Below are 19,947 nucleotides of genomic sequence, written 5' to 3'. Positions count from 1 at the left end.
ACATAGCATGGGCAGTGGTAGCACGGAAGAGAAACTTATTTTTAAAAGCGAAACATACCAGTTTTGCACCTAGGAAAAGAGACAGCCTTGACCTCCATGAATTTCTCTGTCAATGGCAACTCCTTGGTTGTTTGCACCTTTATCTCCATGGAAATTAATACGGTGTATGTGGTTCCTCCTCTCCACATTTAATCCCCACAACAACCTTGTGAGGTAGGCTAGGCTGAGGGGCAATGACAGGCCCCCAGTGAGCTTCGTGGCCAAGTGGGAATTTGAACTCTAGTCTCTGCTGACCTGAGCCCTAGCCTGACCACGACGCCAAGCTGGTTTCTAGAAGTAGATGGGCCATTGGTCTGATCCAGCCTTCTGTGCTGACTTGCTGCTGGTAGGCAGAGAGCCGGCATTTTGCGGCTTCTTCCATGCCGGGAGACGTGCTTGCAGTCGCATCAGAAGCCTGGGAGGCGACAGGAAGGAAGGCAGGCTCCATGAGGAAGCTGCTTTGATAAGTGGTTTCAATGGCAGGAGGGAAGCAACCTGCTGTGGAAACACACAGGGCTCCCCCCTTTCAATGTGGCATTCATCAAAGCGCAGGAGGGCCAAGCCCAGCTAGCGGCAGGGTTGGGGGGGCACTGCTGAGGTCCCCCTCCTCCCCCAGGAGCAAAACCTGTGGGATCCAGCTTGGAAGCAGGAAAAGGGGGGGTGGGCAGGAAGCACAGGGACTCAACCCACAAGGACCCCGGCCCTTCAGTGTCCTCTCTCATGCCCTTCCCATGCTGTAGTCTGGCTACTCCTAAGTAACACCCTCCCACACCTCGTGTCTGGAACTCCCCAGGGCTCCAGGGACCCTTCAAGGCCTTCCTCTGTGGGTTGGCCAGGTCACCTGGGGAGCTGAGCGCCCTGGGAAGATGGGGCCAGGAGAGGAGTCTGCTGTTTTCTCTGAATCCAGAGAAGGCTATGGACCTCGTCAGGATGGCTGAGTCACACTGATGTCCCAATGTCCGAGCAGTTAGGCCACTCCAGCCCACAAAGGGAAAGACAGCCAGGCCAGCCTTACAACCCGATTCAGAAGGTGCAATTGAACGGGAGGGAGGGAGGTGAAAATGAAGGCAGGAATTGGTGTCCAAATGGTGGAAGCTGAACTGGAGAAGCTCAATGGTTGACCCTGCAAGAGGCTCCAGATTAAATCTCAAGCACCTCCAGATTGGGAGAGCAAGAGAAAGACCCCTGCCTCAATTCCTCTGTGGGCGGGGGCCTGATTCTCTGCCACGTGACTTCCTGTGCTCTAAATTGTTGCCTCTTTGGGCTCTGCTTCTCCGGGCATCAAAAGCGAGACCCGGATTAGGTCCTGGAAGAGACCTGGGTTCAAATCCGCCCTCGGCCATGAAGCTCACTGGCCAACCACTGCCTCTCAGCCTAGCCTACCTCACAGGGCTGTTTTGAGGACTGAATGAGGAGGGGAAGAAGAATCATGCAGACTGCCTGGAAGAAAAAGTTAGGATAGGAATGCAAGAAGCAACTCATTTTTCACACAGCAAATCTGGTTTCTTTCTTTTGTGCAAACAAGGGCTCTCCTGATGCAGCCTCGGGGGGGGGGCAGAGCACGGGCCGGTTCCCTGCTCCGTGGGCGACGTTGGCTCAGGCGGGCCCAGCCTACAGGCTTGTTGTGAAGATGACCCAGTCAGAGAAACCCCCAAGGCGCTTGGGGAAGGGAATGGAAGGGGCAAGAAGGTCGTTGCTCCAGCTCCAGCAGGCAGGAGGGCCAGGCGGTGGAAAGGAGGCCCTTCTGGGACTGAGAGCTGCTGCCGGCCAGAGCTGACAACGCTGGCCTCCCAGCGCTCATTCCGGGGCGAAGCAGGCGCCGGTGGGGCAAGCCAGGCGCGGTCCGGAGAGCCTCCAGGCCAGCTCCTCGGGGCGCGGCGAGGGATGCGCGCAGCGATGCTCCTGTTCTGCGCACCCCGGGGCGCCAACCCCGGAGCAACTGCGCCCCGTTCCCTCGCCCGCCTGCCTGCCTGCCCGGCCCCGAGTGGCCTCGCCTCTCCCGCCCGGGCTGTCCCCTCCTCCGCTGGGGCGGGCGAGGAAGCGCCAGGAGGGAGTATAAAGGCGCCGGGCGGGCGCGCAGGCGGGCAAGCCGGGACGCGGGGCGAGGAGAGGCCGGAGCAGACGCCGCCGAGGGACCAGCGCAGCCGGCAAGTGCGCGGCGCCGCGCGGGGCGGAGGTGCCTCTCTCCCGGTTGCAGAGAAGGGCTGGAGAGGGGGGCCGCTTCCCCCACTTGCAGGACCCTCCTTCACCAGCCTCCCGGGGAACCCCTCCTTGGGTGGGGGGCAGGCGAGGACCCCCCAACTCCAGCTGGCCCTGCAAGCACGCTCCGGTGGCGGGGGGTGGAAGCATCGGCTGGGAAGCGACCACCCCCATCTCCCCTCTCTCCGTCGCGCGCGCGCGGTGATGCGCCGGGAGGCTGCTGGCTTGGCCAGGGCTTCGGGGGGACGGAGGGGAGTTAGCGGGCTTCGTCCGCAAGTCACGAGATCTCTGCAGCGGGAGGGGGCGGGGGAGAAAGGAGCGTTGGGTCCCCGCCGCCGCCGCCTTCACACGGTCGCGGGCAACTCGCGTGTGCGAGGGAGAGCCTTCCCTTCCCCGCGAGGAAGAGACAAAGCGCGGCGTCGCCCGCCAAGCTGCTGAAAAGGAGAAGCGCGGAGCCGGGGCTCGTGATGCGCGTCTGGCGAGGAGCCTCCGGGCGTCTGCAGCGGGCACGACCGGCCCAGACCTGCCCGCGATGGGGGGAAGGAGGAGGAGGCGGCGGCGCGTTTCCCGAGGCCCCTTCCCAGCAGGGGGCATGGAGAGGGGGGGCGTCGAGGGGTGCGGGAGCCTGGCACCCCACCCGCAGCGCCCCGGGGTCTCGGGGACGGGGGCAGTTGCGCGGGGCTGGGTAGGGGGCAAGGGCCAGGCTCGCCTGCGCCCCCGTGTCCGGGTCTGGCTTGGAGAAGGGGTTGCTCCGGCTCAGGGACCAGGCAGCCCCAGGTGGGGTGGGGGAAGCTCAGGGGGCTGCTGGAGAGAGCTGCCCCTCATCCCCGGGACTGCCCGGTGGAGCGCCTCTTTCTTGGGGGGCTGTTTCACCCCCAAACCCCCAGTCCCGCTCCCGCGCAGTGCGCAGCGAGCGGCCGGCGGGGCTGCGCCCGGTGCTGCGCCCAAGTGGAGGAGAAGCGAGCCCGAAGGGAGCCGCTGGAAAACTCTGGCCCCAGCCTGACCTCAAACTCCTGATCTTCCAGCAGCTCGCCAGATCCCCCCCCCCCGCCACACACACAAAGGACAAGCATAAGAAAGAGGAGAGTCCGCAGGCTGGACTGCCCCCTCCCTCGCAGAGCCCTCTGGGCCAGCGGCCAGATCTCCGCAGCCCCGTTGGCCAGACCTTTGCGTCCCTGGTGCGCATTGCCCGTCCTCTGGAACTTGGGGGATAACTGCCTCTGAACATGGAGGCTCTGCTGAGCGCTCAGGGGGAGCAGCTGCTGGAGGAGGAGCCTCCCTTTTCCTTAGAAGAGAAAGGGGCGTTTGGTGGGCTCCCGCCTAGAAGCTCCGGCTGAGGTCAAAAGAGAATCCTTCTTTCTTCCCAGCAAGGACCCCTCTGATCCTCCCCCCAGGAACTGGGTCTGGCCTCCTGTCAGTCTTTAAAAAGCTTAGAATTTTAGAACTGTGAAGTTGGAGGGGACCCCAAAGGTCATGTAGTCCAACCCTCTGCAGTGCAGGAGTGTGACCATCTGAAACAACGTAAGCCATGCTCTGAAGAAACTGCCCACCAGCTCTGACCCAAAGGCCCGTCTTCTCCAGCCCTCTCAGCGTGGCCCATCGGACGGGCGCTCTGGGCAAAAGGAGCTTTGGGTCTTTCTTCACTTGTGGAGTGACTGGTGTCCCTCCAGCACTTCACGAAAAATTGTTGCAAAAACAAGGCTCCTCCTAGAGGAAGAGTAGGAGACAAAACCCCTAGAATGGTAGAGTTGGAAGGGAACCCAAGGGTCATCCAGTCCCACCCCCTCAGCTGAAGCCTCCAGGACGGACGGCCATCTGACCTCTTCAAGGAAGGAGATAAATTCAATAAATACTGTCCTTTTCTGTGTATAAGACTAGGATTTTTTACTCTAAAATAATGTTTAAAAACAGGGGCCGTCTTATACGTAGGGGTCATCCATTTTCATAAATTTGAGTCCCCCAAAAGAGGGGTCGTGTTGTACATGGAAAAATACGGTAAACAATTTCAAAAAATAAATCCTGTAAAAGTGTAATGTGCAATAATAATAATAAATTTTATTTATACCCCGCCCTCCCCGGCCAGAGCCGGGCTCAGGGCAGCTAACACCAGTAAAAATTACAGTAAAAACATAATGGGGGGGGGGAGACCCAATTTAAAATACAGGTTAAAATGCAATTTAAAGTGCAGTCTCATTTTTAAAGTAGCCCATAGATCACATAAAGACATAGAAATATTCCAATTACCATGCCCCATAAAGAACATCATCAACACACCAGCCTTTAAGAACATGAGAAAAAAGTTCTTTTTAAAATCAGGCACCTAAAAGAAGATAAGGGTGGGAGGAGAAGCACTTCAGTGGGGAGGTCATTTGACAGGCACAGAGCCCCCGCCAAAAAGGCTCTGTCCCACAGGCCCCACCCGCAGTTTAGTATGGAGACCCCCAGAAGAGTCCCAGATGGGGATCACAGCGCCTGGGCAGGTGGGGGCGGGAGGCGGCGTTCTCTCGGGAATTGGGGCCCCAGGGGGTCATTCAGGGACTTTCACTTCCAGCTGAGCACCTTGAATTGGGCCCAGGAAGTTCTCGTCTTAGCCTGGCACAGAGCCAGTTGCATTCAAATCCCCCCCCCCAGCGCCGAGGAGCTGAGGTTTCTGTTGCTCTGCCTGTAATGTGGAGGAGGGTTTCCTCAGAGGACTGTGCGCAGTGAATAGCGCTCAAGATGGTCAAGTGCCCATCAAATCACTGGCCCTCAGCAATGTGGGAGGGACTGGTGCCACTTCTGTGTCCCGCGCAGCCCCTGGCACACATCCCTTGCCAGGGAGGGGGGCGGGGAAGGAGAGGGAGCTGCTGCCCACAGACCTGCAGCTGGATCAGGCCAAAGAGGGCCCATCTAGTCCAGCCCCCTGTCCTCACAGTACCCAGTGCGAAACCCACAAGTGGGATTTGAGCACAAGGGAATGGATACTGATGTTTTAGACCTTGAAGGTCACAACAGTGGTTTTGGTTGGCATGCATCAAAGATGAAATGTAGCCCCAGAATCTACAACGTATTTGTGGTATGAAACGGTTAAAGCACATAGAGCTTTCTTGAATCGTGTCGTAAGAAAATCGGTTTTGTCCAGTCCTGTGGGAGGGAGTTCCACAGTTTAACGATGTGCTCCTGCATGAACTATGTTCTGGGGCCAACGACTTGCTCTCCTCTGCCACCTCTTGCAGGGCAAGTGCCACCATGGTCCTGTGCCACTCTCTTCTCCTCTTCCTCCTCCTGCTGCCCTTCTTGGGCACAGCGGCTGCCGCTGCCACTCCAGGCTTCAAGATCAGGATGACAGCCAAGGGCTTGGACCTGGGTAAGGAGGCAGGGGGCAAGGGGAGGGGATCCTGCAAAGCGGTTCTCTTTGGGGTACCTGCCTGGTCCTCAGCACTGCTCCTGCCAAGGACCCCTCTGGCCTTGGGGTCCTGCCCCATTCTGCCTGCCAAAGGGGTCTTGGCGAGTCTCTTGGCCGGCACCTCCTGGCCCCAAGGGATGTGGGGGGCTGCTTGACCCCCCTCCTGGGTTTGCGAGGGGAGCAGCTGGCGGTGACACCCCTCTGGGGGCTTTTGCAGTGAAGCAGGAGGGGCTCCGCTTTGTGGAACAGGAGTTGGAGAACATCACCATCGCTGATTTCCACGGCAAGGAGGGCCAGTTCCACTACAACATCAGCAAGTGAGTTTATTGGGGGGGGGGCTGCCCCACAGGGGCTTTGCTTCCTAGCTTAGAAGATGCTGTGCTTGGCCAGGGACCAATCGCCCACCCTGGGTTGGTGGTCGCCTCCTGTGTCAAGGAGTTCCATAGTTTAGTTGCAGGCTGTAACTCTGCAATTCAGTACCAGGCTGCGTCTCTCCCTCTCCCCGCAGGGTGAGAGTGACCCATCTCCACCTGTCCGCCTCCGACCTGCGCTTTGAGCCCAAGCAACACCTGGCCTTCAACATCAACAACGGGTCCATCAGCCTGCGCTTCCGCCGCCAGCTGCTCTACTGGTTCTTGTGAGTCACTCGCACTCCACTCTCGCCCCAGCCCAGCCTCTGGCACCAGCCCAAACAGGGAGCTGGGGAGGGGGGTAACTAAGCCTCGATCCAGTATACCTGAAGGAGCGTCTCTCCCCCCCCCATCGTTCTGCCCGGACACTGAGGTCCAGCTCCGAGGGCCTTCTGGAGGTTCCCTCACTGCGAGAAGCAAAGCTACAGGGAACCAGGCAGAGGGCCTTCTCGGTAGTGGCGCCCGCCCTGTGGAATGCCCTCCCTTCAGATGTCAAAGAGAACAACTACCCCACTTTTAGAAGACATCCAAAGGCAGCCCTGTTTAGGGAAGCTTTTAATGTTTAATAGACTATTGTATTTTAATATTTTATTGGAAGCCGCCCAGAGTGGCTGGGGAAACCCAGCCAGATGGGTGGGGTATAAATAAATTATTATTATTATTAAGCCCGCGGGGAGCCAGCTCCTTCCCACCACAGGCAGAGGGTCCTTGCAAGGGAGCTGTGAGCCCTGAAGTGGCAAGACCTCTTGTTAACTGGGATTCATGCATTGCAAAGCGTTGGACTAGCTGGCCTTGCAGCTCTACAGTTTGATGAGTCTGCCTGGATAGCATGTATCATGCATGGGAATGAGGCAAATATGAATCCCTGTGACCCACGTGTGTGGGGTAAATAACAAAAGAATTGAGTGGGTGCCTGGAATCAAAGTGTGGGGCTAAGCTCACCTTCCAGCAAGGGAGAGCCCCCAGTTTAAACTCACAAAGTCAAGCAGCTCAGTGAAGCGAGAGGAATATAAGCGGCTTGCATATCTCGTTTAGTCTGTTTGCAAAGCACTCCCCTCTTTCTACCCCTTTGCAATGAACAGACCACACACTGTTAAGTAAGTTTAAAATGCTTTACTTACAAAATGTTCCAAAAGTTGGATTAATGCATTTATCCAAGCAGCGGCAAAGAGAGCACAGGCAGAATACTGTTGGGTAGAATATGCAGAAAGATTGCTTCAATCGCACGGGCTCTAAGCTTGGAGTCTGCTTAGGCACGTCTTCCTTGATCAGTTATATGGCACAGAGAGAGAGGGAACAGGAAGAGAAGGCTTAACTTCCTCCCTCTTCAGAGAAGAGGAGGCGTGACCTAGCTGAGTCTAGGAAAAGGACTCTGTAGTGTTAACCGCTTCATGCACTAACTAGTATTTATGCGTTATTATATTTGACTGCAATCTCCCACAGAAACCTCTGTCTAATGCAGGCATCCTCAACCTTCAGCCCTCCAGATGTTTTGGACTACAGTTCCCATCATCCCTGACCACTGGTCCTCTTAGCTAGGGATCATGGGAGTTGGAGGCCAAAACATCAGAAGGGCCGCAGGTTGGGGGTGCCTGGTCTAATGGGCCAATTGTGCCCTCCCAGCCTGGTCCTCAGCGCTCTCTGCAGAGACCCTGGCCTGATCCTGGCATTGAAGGCTGGGCCTGGACTTCCAAGTGCCCTGTCGTGGGCTCCCTTTGTGGCTGAATTGTGTGGCTGCTGGCCTAATCATCATCATCATCATCATTTAATTCTTTATGCCCCAGCCACTCTGGGCGGCTTCCAGCAAAATACTACGACTTGGGGGTTGGCCTCCTGTGGGACGCCTGGAGAGTCAGCCTTCCCACCCCATGCCTACTTTTAACCCTTTCCGCCCCAGCTATGACATCGGCTCCATCAACACTTCGGCCGAGGGGGTCCACATCCACACTCAGCTGGAGCTCTCCAAGGACAACAGCGGCCGCCTCAAGATCTCCAACTTCAGCTGCAATGCCTCCATCGCCCGCATGCATGCCGGATTCAGCGGCACGCTCAGGTACGCCTGACTCCTGCTTGGCCCCTCACTCCTCCCTGGTTGCTGCTTTGGGGGGGTCCCCAGGGGTGCCTCTGAGCAGGGCTGAGAGACGTGGCGAGCTGCTTCAGGGACTGGACTGCCAAAGGGTGCTGGCAGCTAAGTTGGCATCATGGTGGCATGGCTGGAAGGGGAGGGAGGGAGCCCATGGCAGCAATAGAGGAGCCCATGGTGGCTGAGGATGCTTTGGGGGCAGTGGCTGGCAGGTCCAGCAAGGAGTTAGGGTGGCTCATTCCCCCTGGGCAGAATAGATAAGAAGAGCTGGCTGGATCAGGCCAATGGCCCGTCTAATTTAGCATCCTGTTCTCACAGTGACCAAGCAGATGCCTCAATGGGAAACCAGTAAGCAGGATCTGACCACAAGAGCAACTCTCCCCCTTCCTCTGGTTTCCAGGGGAAGGCAGAGCACAGCCGTCCTGGCTAGCAGCCTTTGATAGCTCTTTACAATCTTCTTTTAAGGCTTCTAGGGTGGTGGCCACCTACTGTGGGAGGGAGTTCCACAGTTTAACTATGTGCTGAAGGACTTTCTCTCATGTGTCCCGAGTCTTCCGACATTCAGCATTCTTGAAGGTCCACAAAGCCTTGTGTTAGGAGATGTTGCGACAGGGAGGGGCATTCTGGGACTTCCCCTTAGAAAGGATCAAGGGGCTCCACCAAGGTGGATTTGATTTAAATCAAATCGATTTAAATCACTAGTCAGTAGGACTCAATATTATTATTATTATTATTATTATTATTATTATTATTATTATTATTATTTTACAGAAAGACTCATTCTTGTTTGTATACTCTTAATATATACAACCAGATGAAGGTTTCATTTTTGGAATAATACATTTTCAGAGTAGTTTTTACAGTTATATCAAAAAATTCTGATTTGGTTATACTCTTAGAAATACAAAGACAGGTAATTATGAAATTATTGTTTATATTTGGACAACTTTTCTGCTGTACTTTATCGGAAGGAGAAAAACAATCATTTCCTTAATAACAATTTAAACTATTTAACACAAAAACGTTATAGCATACGTATCCATGTTTGTTAACTGATGTGGTTAAACAATTAAAAACAAACAAACAACTTTGAGTTTTAGCACAGATGAAAAACTTAAAAGAAATCCTTATTTCCTGATGAATAGCCTTTGGACTAGAATGTAACTTAAATAGAAAACTATCTTTAGAAAGATTTTTCCTCCAAAAGCATTTTATTAGAAATATTTCCGATTTAAATAGAATTTATTTTTTTAAAGAAAACCATTGATTTTTATCCCCTCTGGGCTCCACTCTCACGCTTTTGCGTTCTCTCCAGAAAGGTGTATGAATTCCTCGGCACTTTCCTCACCACGGGGGTGCGCTACCTTCTCAACCAGCAGGTAAGAACCACCAAGCAGCGGTAGGTGGGGCAGGGGACCTGGGCAGCCCCTCTCGCCGACAGGGGGCAGGAAGAGGTCCCAAAGAGGAGAGTGGGAGAGACCCTCCCTTCCTTCCGTGTTGCATTGGGGGCTGTTGCTTCCTGCTCCCCGCAGACTCCCCCATTCCCTTTCTCGCTTTCAGATCTGCCCGGTGCTGAACCACGCGGGGCTCGTGCTGATCAACTCTCTGCTGGACACGGTGCCAGGTGAGGAAGGGCAGGGCAAGGCCACCCACACTCGGCCCCTGCTGCCTGCCTGAGCTCGAGGGTCAATAGTGGGGGGACGTAGGAGAAGGCCAATGGCCCATCAAGTCCAGCAGCCTCTTCTTTTTTCTATATCATATTTTTATTAGGAATTTCAACAAAACATTTTATCAAAAAACATATCATCCTTAATTCCCCTTAATGTTATTCTCTGCATGTTACAAAATTATATAGATCCTTAATTTATCTGATTGGCTATTATCAATGAAAAGTTTGTGAGTGTTTATTCAAAACCTGCCAAGGAGTCCAGTTCATTTTGTCGTTTCTTTATGTACAGTGGTGCCTCGCAAGACGAAAATAATCCGTTCCGCGAGTCTCTTCGTCTAGCGGTTTTTTCGTCTTGCGAAGCAACCCTATTAGCGGATTAGCACTATTAGCGGTTTAGCGGCTATTAAAGGCTTAGCGGCTTAGCAGCTAAAAGGCTATTAGCGGCTTAGAAAAAGGGGGGGGGGGAGCGAAAAAAATTGCAAGACTCGCAAGATGTTTCCGTCTTGCGAAGCAAGCCCATAGGGAAAATCGTCTTGCGAAGCAACTCAAAAACGGAAAACCCTTTCGTCTAGCGGGTTTTTCGTCTTGCGAGGCATTCGTCTTGCGGGGCACCACTGTACTTTGTAAAGGGTTCCCATTCTTCCTTAAAATCACTGTTGTCCTTATCATGTAGCTTACCGTATTTTTCGCTCCATAGGGTGCACCTAGTTTTTAGGGGGGGAAATAAAGAAAAAAAAAATTCCCCCCCCCCCAGCCCCAAAGAGCAAAGAAGCCAAGACAGTCTTGGCTTCCTCTTTAGCCACACGCAACCTCTCCAGCCGGGAGAAGCTGCGCGCGCCTTTGTTTATAGCCACAGGGCTGGGACAAGGGAAGCCCGAGCTTGCCCCGACACCAGCCACCAGAACAGGCTGCTATCTGCAAGCCTTCGGAGCCCGGTGGGAACTCCCGCCGGGCTCAGAAGGCTTGTGGATAGCTGCTTGAAGCCCGGGGAGCGCAGCGGGGTTCAGGCTGGAGGCTGCTATCCGCAAGCCTTCGGAGCGCTCTGAAGGCTTGCGGATAGCTGCCTGAAGCCTGCATTCACTCCATAGGACGCACACACATTTCCCCTTCATTTTTGGAGAGGGAAAAGTGCGTCCTATAGAGCGAAAAATACGGTATATGTCAGTTTCGCGAATTCCACATAGTCCATCAGTTTCTCTTGCCACAGTTCTTTAGTCGGGATTTCTTCATTCTTCCATCCCTGTGCTATTAAGACTCTTGACGCCAATGTCGCGTACATGAAAATGTTTTTCAGTTTCCTTGGCAGGTCTTTTCCTACAATCCCTAACAGAAAGGCTTCAGGTTTTTTTTACAAATGTTAATTGGACCATTTTCGAGTCCAGCAGCCTGTTCTTACAGGGGCCGACCAGAGGCCTGTGGGAAACCTGCAAGCAGGATTCGAACACAATTCCCAGCAACTGGGGTTCAGAGGCATCTTCACTCTGACCGTGGAGGTGGAACATGGCCATGTGGCTCAGGCAGGCAGGCAAGGGACGCTGTGGCCATCAGCTGCGCTCTCTCACTCTCTCTTCCCCTGCCCTGCAGTGCGGAACCCGGTGGACGACCACATTGGGATAGACTACTCCCTGCTGAAGAATCCCGTCGTCACGTCTGACACCATGGACCTGGATTTCGAGGTGCCTCCTGCAGCAGAGCCCAGGGCTGGGGAACACCGGGACTTGGGTGGGGGTCCTGGGCAGGGAAGAGGACTGAAAACGTGGGGTGGAGCAGCTGAACAGGTTGTGCCCAACCTCTGCCCAAGGGGGACAGGAGGAGCCTTTGTTCTCCACCCCCATTGTTCCAGTGCTGAGGGCCTTCTGGCAGTTCCCTCCCAGCAAGAAGTGAGGTTACAGGGAACCAGGCAGAGGGCCTTCTTGGTGGTGGCACCCGCCCTGTGGAACACCCTTCCACCAGATGTGAAGGAAATAAGCAGCTATCTTATCTTTAAAAGACATCTGAAGGCAGCCCTGTTTAGGGAAGTTTTTAATATTTAATGCTGTATTGTTTTTAACACTAGATTGGCTGGATAAACTCAGCCAGATGGCATAAATATATTATTATTATTATTATTATTATTATTAATGGTAGGCAGAGCCCAAGGAACTGGGGACTGACGTGCGCTCTGGCTGCACTCCCGGAAGAAGCCTTTGCCAATATTTAAATCCTAGAGGTTTGGTACGGGGAGGTCTCCAGTTTGCGTCAGAAGGAGCAGCAAGATGCGGGCAAGGGGTTGAATATCTGGGGAGTCAAAACCCACCCTGTTGTCATGGGCGAGCTGCGAGCAGGTGGCTCCTGGCAGTTGGGTCTGACCAGGGTCGTCACTCCCCCCCCCCACAGGGCAAATTCTTCTACTTGGGGGACGAGAACAAGACCCTCCCCAATCTGGCCGTGGAGCCTGTCGTGCTGGAGACGGAGCGCATGGTCTACCTGGCCGTCTCCGAGTACTTCTTCGATTCTGCCCTCTTCTCCTACTTCCAGGCTGGCGTTCTGAGCATGGAGATTGCCGATGAAAAGGTTTGTTGGGCAGAGAAGCCACGGGGCTGGTGCGGGGGGAGGGGGAGAGATGGTCAAAAGCCATGCCAAGTGGGCAGAGGCCAGGGAGCCCACAGCCATTGCTCTGACCCGCCGGGGTGCTTCACTCTCGTTCCAGGTGCCAAAGGATTTGGAGGTTCTGCTGAGAGCCACGTTTTTCGGGAGCATCGTCATGATGGTGAGTTGCGGCAGCAGGGAAGGAGCTTCCCCTGGGCCAGCTCCTTCCTTCCTTCATCCAGACTCCATGCTTCTCGCCCACCAGAGGGGCAGCAGAGCTCTGGGAGAGAAGCTGAGGTGTGGGCAGAGGGGCACAGCAGAGGTTTCCACCTCTCTCTCTCTGTGTGTGATCTGATAGTCTCCCTCAGCTCCGCCCCAGGAACTTCTTGTTGTTGTTTAGTCGTGTCCGCCTCCTCGTGACCCCCTGGACCAGAGCATGCCAGGCACTCCTGTCTTCCACTGCCTCCCACAGTTTGGTCAAACTCATGCTGGTAGCTTCAAGAACACTGTCCCACCATCACGTCCTCTGTCGTCCCCTTCTCCTTGTGCCCTCCATCTTTCCCAACATCAGGGTCTTTTCCAGGGAGTCTTCTTCTTCATGAGGTAGCCAAAGTCTTGGAGCCTCAACTTCAGGATCTGTCCTTCCAGTGAGCACTCAGGGCTGATTTCCTTCAGAATGGAGAGGTCTGATCTTCTTGCAGTCCATGGGACTCTCAAGAGTCTCCTCCAGCACCATAATTCAAAAGCATCAATTCTTCGGCGATCAGCCTTCTTTATGGTCCAGCTCTCATTTCCATACATCACTACTGGGAAAACCATAGCTTTAACTATACGGACCTTTGTTGGCAAGGTGATGTCTCTGCTTTTTAAGATGCTGTCTAGGTTTGCCATCGCCTTTCTCCCAAGGAGCAGGTGTCTTTTAATTTGCTGTCACCATCTGCAGAGATCATGGAGCCCAAGAAAGTAAAATCTCTCACTGCCTCCATTTCTTCCCCTTCTATTTGCCAGGAGGTGATGGGACCAGTCGCCATGATCTTCGTTTTTTTGATGTTGAGCTTCAGACCATATTTTGCGCACTCCTCTTTCACCCTCATTAAAAGGTTCTTTAATTCCTCCTCACTTTCTGCCATCAAGGTTGTGTCATCTGCATATCTGAGGTTGTTGATATTTCTTCCGGCAATCTTAATTCCGGCTTGGGATTCATCCAGCCCAGCCTTTCACATGATGAATTCTGCATATAAGTTAAATAAGCAGGGAGACAATATACAGCCTTGCCGTACTCCTTTCCCAATTTTGAACCAATCAGTTGTTCCATATCCAGTTCTAACTGTAGCTTCTTGTCCCACATAGAGATTTCTCCAGGAACTAGCTGGAGTCAAAGGGTTCTCCCTCAGCCTCATTGTCGCAAGAAGGGTGCCTGGGCTCCAGGCCAGGGCTGGATAGAGCTGGGTGGCTCATGCACAAGAAGGACTGTGCCCCCAGGGCTGAAGTCCAGAGAGATGAGGGTCCCCAGCTGGAAAAGCACATGGCACCTCCAAGCCCATTCCCTGGTCCTCCTTGGCTGAAATGAAAGCCCTTCTTCATGCAGTGCACAGCTAAACTGTGGAACTTCCTCCCACTGGAAGCAGTGATGGCCACAGACCTAGATGGCTCCTGAATCCCAGGAGGGGCAGAGGGCTCTTGGTTCGAATCCTGCTTGCAGGTTTCCCATAGGCAACAGTCCAGCTCTGGTGAGGAAGATGCTGCACTAGATTTGGCCTGACCCTGCAGGCTCTCCTCATCGGAGTCCCTCCTTCTCTCCTCCAGAACCCCTCCGTGGTGGATGCTCCTCTGATGCTGAGGCTGCGGGTCTCCTCACCGCCCAGCTGCGCCATCAAGGCCTCGGGGATGTCCATTTCCGTCACAGCCACCCTCAACATCTTCTTGGCCCCCGTGGATCAGCCCCTGGTCCAGCTTTCCAGCATGACCATGGTGAGTGGTGCAGGCGAGGCCAGAGGGTGGGGAAACCGGCCCCCGCCAGGGACACAGCTCCGGGGGGGGGGCACAAAAACCAGACTGGGGGGTGTAGGGCAGAGATGTTTGTGGCAACGGGCTGCCACTGTCGCAGCAAGATAAAACCCAAGAGAAGTTTCCTCTCCTTCTCACAGCACAAGGGGGTGCAATTCTTCTGGGGAAGCCCAGTCAGATGGGTGGGGTATAAATAAATAGATTATAATTATAATTATTATGCCCTTCCTCTCTGCGGACCCTTTGATGATGATGATGATGATGATGATAATAATAATAATAATAATTTATTTATACCCAACCCATCTGGCTGAGTTTCCCTAGCCACTCTGGGCGGCTCCCAATCGAGTATTAAAAACAATACAGCATTAAATATTTAAAACTTCCCTAAACAGGGCTGCCTTCAGATGTCTTTTAAAGATAAGATAGCTGCTCATTTCCTTCACATCTGGTGGGAGGGTGTTCCACAGGACGGGTGCCACCACCAAGAAGGCCCTCTGCCTGGTTCCCTGTGACCTCACTTCTCGCAGTGAGGGAACCGCCAGAAGGCCCTCGGCACTGGATCTCAGTGTCCGGGCAGAACGATGGAGGTGGAGACGCTCCTTCAGGTATACAGGGCCGAGGCCGTTTAGGGCTTTAAAGGTCAGCACCAACACTTTGAATTGTGCTCGGAAACGTCCTGGGAGCCAATGTAGGTCTTTCAAGACCGGTGTTATGTGGTCTCGGCTGCTCCCAGTCACCTGTCTGGCTGCCGCATTCTGTATTAGTTATAGTTTCCAGGTCACCTTCAAAGGTAGCCCCACATAGAGTGCATTGCAGTAGTCCAAGTGGGAAATAAATAGAGCTGTAATTTCTAATGCAGCTATTGCAGTAAATTGATTTTTCCAGGGGTGGTTGTGTGCTGATACAGCTCTTTGCCAAGGGCACAAGGGACCCTCAGGGCATCTCTGAACGAGGCCAGAACTTCTTCTCCTGCTCACTCGGGTGTTTCCCCCCAGCTCAAAGGAGCTGCTGACTCCCCCGCGACCCCTTGTCCTCCTGCATCGGCAATTCTTGCATCCCTGTGGGTTAGACTACGTGGCCCCTGGGGTCTTTTCCAACTCGGCAATTCTGCGATTCCTCCTCCTGCTCCTCCATCTCCTTGTGGCGTGGTTCACCTGAGTCACCTGCAGCTGTTTCCACAGCAAGCTCCTTGCCTGTAGAAGAGCATAACTCTGGAACCCCAAAGGCTGGGATGGCGGACTGGGAGCAGTGCTGTTGGGGTGGGGGTCTGCTGTCATAGGATTAGGGCCCTGAGGGTCCCAGTTCATGGTCAAAGAGCTCTTATATGAGGCTGTGACAGTTCTTGGCCTCCAAGTGCTGCTTCTGTCTCTGTCGGAAAGCCAAAGGGTAGCAGTCGCCCCCTTCCCAGGCAGGATGTCGGGCTCCTTTGAAACTGACCTGCCCCTTTTGGACTCCTTGGCAGGTTTTGAATAAACATGCACAATTTATTTGTTAACATAATAGATGGGAAATTTAGAGATTCTTACACTTTTGTAACATGCAGAGAACAATAGGTAAAAGGTAAAGGTACCCCTGCCCGTACGGGCCAGTCTTGACAGACTTTAGGGTTGTGCGCCCATCTCACTCAAGAGGCCGGGGGCCAGCGCTGTCCGAAGACACTTCCGGGTCACGTGGCCAGCGTGACATCGCTGCTCTGGCGAGCCAGAGCCGCACACGGAAACGCCGTTTACCTTCCCGCTAGTAAGCGGTCCCTATTTATCTACTTGCACCCGGGGGTGCTTTCGAACTGCTAGGTTGGCAGGCGCTGGGACCGAACAACGGGAGCGCACCCCGCCGCGGGGATTCGAACCGCCGACCTTTCGATCGGCAAGCCCTAGGCGCTGAGGCTTTAACCCACAGCGCCACCCGCGTCCCTGCAGAGAACAATATATGCAAATAAATCAGAAAGAGGAACTGTGGGAAGTCGTGGGGGGAGGGGGGCATGTGAGGGGGGGAAATACAATTGTTGAAATAATTTGTTATATGAAAATAACCAATTAAAAAACTTTTTAAAAAGAAAAAATGAGAAACTGAGCTGCCCCCATCTCCTTTCCAGGAAGCTCGGCTGAGCGCAAAGGTGCTTCTGCGCAAGAAAGCTTTGCAGGTGCTGATGGACCTGAGAAGGTACTGGAAGATGTCGCAGGATGGGGAGAAGGAGCAGCCATGGCCCAGGACGGACGGCTGTCACTCACTTCTTCCTCTCTCTTTACCTTGTTCAGGTTCCGGATCTACTCCAACCAGTCGGCGCTGGAATCCCTGGCCGTAAGTGCTGGGGGCTGGGCCTGGGGGAGAGGCAAGGCAGAGCTGCAGCACAGAATGGGGTCACCCCCCATGCCTTGCCGTGTGCCCAGGAGTGCTGGGCTCCGTTTCCCGTGTCTCCCCCCAAAAGGACCTGGAAAGAGCTCCCTGCTCCTGCCAGAGGGGAAACTGAGGCTGCTGTCTCTCCTTCACTGTTTAAGCAGAGGCCGGGTGACCACCTGTCAGGAACTCTTTAGTGGCGATTTCTGCGTTGTAGGGGTTGGGCTAGAGGGCCTTTGGGGGTCCCTTCTGACCCTACGATTCTTCTATGGCTCTCTCTCTCCCTCCCTCCCCAGCTGATCCCTCTGCAAGGGCCCCTGAAGACTCTGCTGCAGCTGACCATCATGCCCATCATCAATGGTAAGAGGCGTCGCATGCCTCTGCGCCTGGGAAAAGGAGAAGCGTCCTTGTGCAGAGGCCCGGGACCGACTTCGGACTCAGCCACCGCAGCCAAGAACGAGCTTTCCTCTCTTCTCTGTTGAACTGGGGCAGCGGGGGGGATGGGACACAATGCTGAGCATCAGGGTGGTCACTCTGTGCCCCCCACCAATTGCAGCTGGGTGGCAATTCCCCCCGTCACTTTTGGCCACGGGGGCCTCTGGGAGCCCAGAGACATCTCAAAGGCCACTCCTTCAGCACAAAGGCAGCAACTGTTCCTTGGCCCCAGATTTCAGCCTGGGTTCAGATCAAGCTGAATGTGAGAAGAGCCTGGCTGCTGGATCAGGGCATGGGGGGTGGGATCTAGTCCAGCACCCTTTTTTCACAGCGGCCAATCAGATGCCTGTGGATCTGTGGCAGGATCTGAGCCCAAGAGCCCTCTTCTCTCCTGCTGTTTCCAGCAACTGGTATTTCAGAAGCATTGCTGCCCCCAACTGTGGAGACAGAGTAGAGCCATTGCGGTGTTAACAGAGATATCCGAGGGCTCCCTTGGACAAAAAACAAGGACCCCAGCCAGGAAGACCAGAGCAAAAGAGCAGCCAGGAGGCTTGGTCTTGATTGAAGACTGTCGCGACAGGGCTCCCGCCTGCCACCAGGTGGAACAAGATGGAAGCCCCCAACAAAAGAGAACCCAAACTTTTATTAGCTGCTAATCCCCATGTTACACCCCCCCCAAACTACATCACTCATACATCATGGTTACATCATGAAAGGGGAGGTCTGGTGGGAGCATCCTGGACCCTGCCCCATGGTTCTCCTTGCCCTCCACCAAACACCCATCAAGTGGAACAAAAGAGATATTTACATTTCCCTGTTTCCCAGCCAAGTGAATCCCACCCTTTTGTCTCCATCTGGGTTTGTTATTTCTGGAATGGCTACCTGTCTGGCCCTCAGGTATCAGGATGCCGGGAATTATCACTCAGGCAGAGGAGCTGCTGAGTAGCTGAGCTCACATGTCTATAGGAATTTCTGAAGTTTTCCCAGGGAGCCAGTACACAGATACATTGATCAGTGAATTATTACACTTGGTATTGTGCAGCAAAGGCCCTTTTAATAGATAGGAAGAAACTGTGATGAAGTGTTTTGTGGGGACAAACCACACAAGTCAGAAAAGTGATTGTGCTGGTTTTGGTAGTGGGCTGCACGTGCATGATATCTGCTGGAGGGGCAACCCCCCCCCACCTATACATAAATTCCTGCAGCAGCGTCTCGTGGCCCCTGAGAGCCCTCTCCTCCATAACTCTTGCCTCAACTCTTTCTTTTCCTTTTCTTGCAGAGAGAACCAAGAAGGGGGTGCAGATCCCACTCCCCGAAGGCATGGATTTCATGAAGGAAGTGGTCACCTACCACAAGGTAGGCATGAGCAGGATCTGAGCCCTCCCCTCTTGGGGCTTCCGGAAGCATTCACTGTTTCCAACCCCAGAGGCAGAGACCGAGTCAGCTGCCTCACAGTCCTCGACAGCCTTTTTCCGCCATGCATTTTAGAGCCTCCTTTTGCAAAAAGAGCAAGAGTCCAACTTCTCTGGCAGGATGCGGCCGTGCTGCTGCTGTCACTGCCTCCGCCTCCCCTTTCCAGGAGCTCCAGCGTCTTCCCTCCCCTGGGAAGTGGCAGCAGCCGAAGCTCCAATCCTGCCCCAACTTTGCCCACCTCTCTCTCCTTCCTTTGCAGGGCTACCTGACCATTGGCGCAGACCTCCATTTCTCCAAAGGCCTGAGAGAGGTGGTAGAGAAGTACAGGACCCCGCAGGGCCCACCGCCGACCTCCGTGGCTGCCTGAGGGGCTTCACCAGCAGCCCCTCCTCTGGCCTTCCCCCCTCTGAAGGGCAGAGCGCCTGCCTGCCCTGGTTTGCCCTCCGCCAGCTCACGGCAGGACCAAGCAGGCAGCAGCATCACCAGCAGGGCAGGACAAGGCGGCGGCAGCAGCTGCTGCCGCTTTGGGAACCAGAACCAATAAAACAGGTCAAAACCACTCATCTTTGGACACCTGCCTGCTGTCTTCTGTGGGGACGGGGCTGCTCCATTCCCAGTGTGCCAGTCTGCGGAGGTGCTTTGCCCGCTCTGTGGCTCAGCCCAGGACTGCTGAGGGCCTTGTGCCAAGGGGCAGTGTCTGGCAGGAAGGCGGCAGGCCTCGAGGGGGGCCCAAACAGCATGGCAACATCCTGGGGGGCTGAATTCCCCTCTTTGGAAAGGCAAAGCCACGGAGATGGATAGCCCTTATTATTTCCATATGTGGGTTGATATGCAGGGGAGAATAATCAGTCCAGAGTGGAAGGGCAAGCAGTGCCCCACTCCATGCCCACAGGCCTGTAACAACTGCTACCCACTTGGCACCTGCGCAGCCCAGCGCATCATCACCTGCATCCGCACCATCATGGTGCAAGTTACGACGACCCTAGAAGGTAGGCCAGGATCATTATCTCCATACTACAGATGGGGGCAGTGGGCCTGAGAGAATGTGGCCCCCCCAAGGCCAGCTGAGGAGGAGTTTGGAATGAGTTTCAGAGCAGCAGCAGATCCAGCCCTCTCTCTTTGCAGCTGCACTTAGATTAAAACATTTAGTAACAGACCCTAATCATTTACAGCATTTTCTCCAAAGGCTTCCACCTTTCCAATCTGAAAAGCCACTTTCACCTTCCTAGGGGCGTTCAAGGTGCCTATCAATTGTAGATCTAAGGCAAAGTAATCTTGTGTGTTTGCAGGAGGAGCGTGTCCCAGCCCCTTCTTCAGTCACGTGACACCCCCCCCCCAATAATAAAAGCCTCTATGGAAGGGGAAGGACTTCTCCTGGGATGGGAAGCGGGAAGAGAGA

At 54.4% G+C, this 19,947-nt stretch overlaps 1 protein-coding gene across 3 annotated transcripts; it reads left to right on the top strand.

The window, feature by feature from the left end:
• Window positions 1-1,908: 1,908 nt before the first annotated feature.
• PLTP (phospholipid transfer protein) lies at window positions 1,909-19,119 on the top strand. 3 transcript variants are annotated; one of them, XM_053394791.1, is made up of 17 exons: window positions 1,909-2,186; window positions 3,267-3,416; window positions 5,454-5,584; window positions 5,841-5,940; window positions 6,132-6,260; window positions 7,931-8,086; window positions 9,432-9,495; window positions 9,677-9,740; window positions 11,370-11,461; window positions 12,162-12,338; window positions 12,475-12,534; window positions 14,160-14,324; window positions 16,459-16,526; window positions 16,622-16,664; window positions 16,997-17,060; window positions 18,415-18,491; window positions 18,808-19,119. In XM_053394791.1, exons 1-17 carry the CDS (start codon window positions 1,924-1,926, stop codon window positions 18,913-18,915), a joined length of 1,911 nt encoding a protein of 636 aa, XP_053250766.1. In that variant the 5' UTR covers window positions 1,909-1,923; the 3' UTR covers window positions 18,916-19,119. The 3 variants fall into 3 exon arrangements, with proteins under 3 accessions (XP_053250766.1, XP_053250765.1, XP_053250767.1); XM_053394790.1 differs by having other exon boundaries at window positions 3,264-3,416; XM_053394792.1 differs by lacking the exon at window positions 3,267-3,416.
• The last annotated feature ends 828 nt before the right edge of the window (window positions 19,120-19,947 follow it).

Source organism: Podarcis raffonei, chromosome 6, assembly GCF_027172205.1.
Source record: "Podarcis raffonei isolate rPodRaf1 chromosome 6, rPodRaf1.pri, whole genome shotgun sequence".
Taxonomy (NCBI): domain Eukaryota; kingdom Metazoa; phylum Chordata; class Lepidosauria; order Squamata; family Lacertidae; genus Podarcis; species Podarcis raffonei.
This window is presented reverse-complemented; position numbering and strand designations above follow the sequence as displayed.

What these genes read in the sequence shown, in the direction of transcription:
- PLTP (XM_053394790.1), top strand. Translation starts at nt 1,924, where the DNA reads ATGCGCGCAGCGATGCTCCTGTTCTGCGCACCCCGGGGCGCCAACCCC. An exon ending in CCATGGACCTGGATTTCGAG is followed by an intron (nt 11,462 to 12,161) that starts GTGCCTCCTGCA and finishes CCCCCCCCACAG; the next exon opens with GGCAAATTCTTCTACTTGGG. An exon ending in TGGAGATTGCCGATGAAAAG is followed by an intron (nt 12,339 to 12,474) that starts GTTTGTTGGGCA and finishes CTCTCGTTCCAG; the next exon opens with GTGCCAAAGGATTTGGAGGT.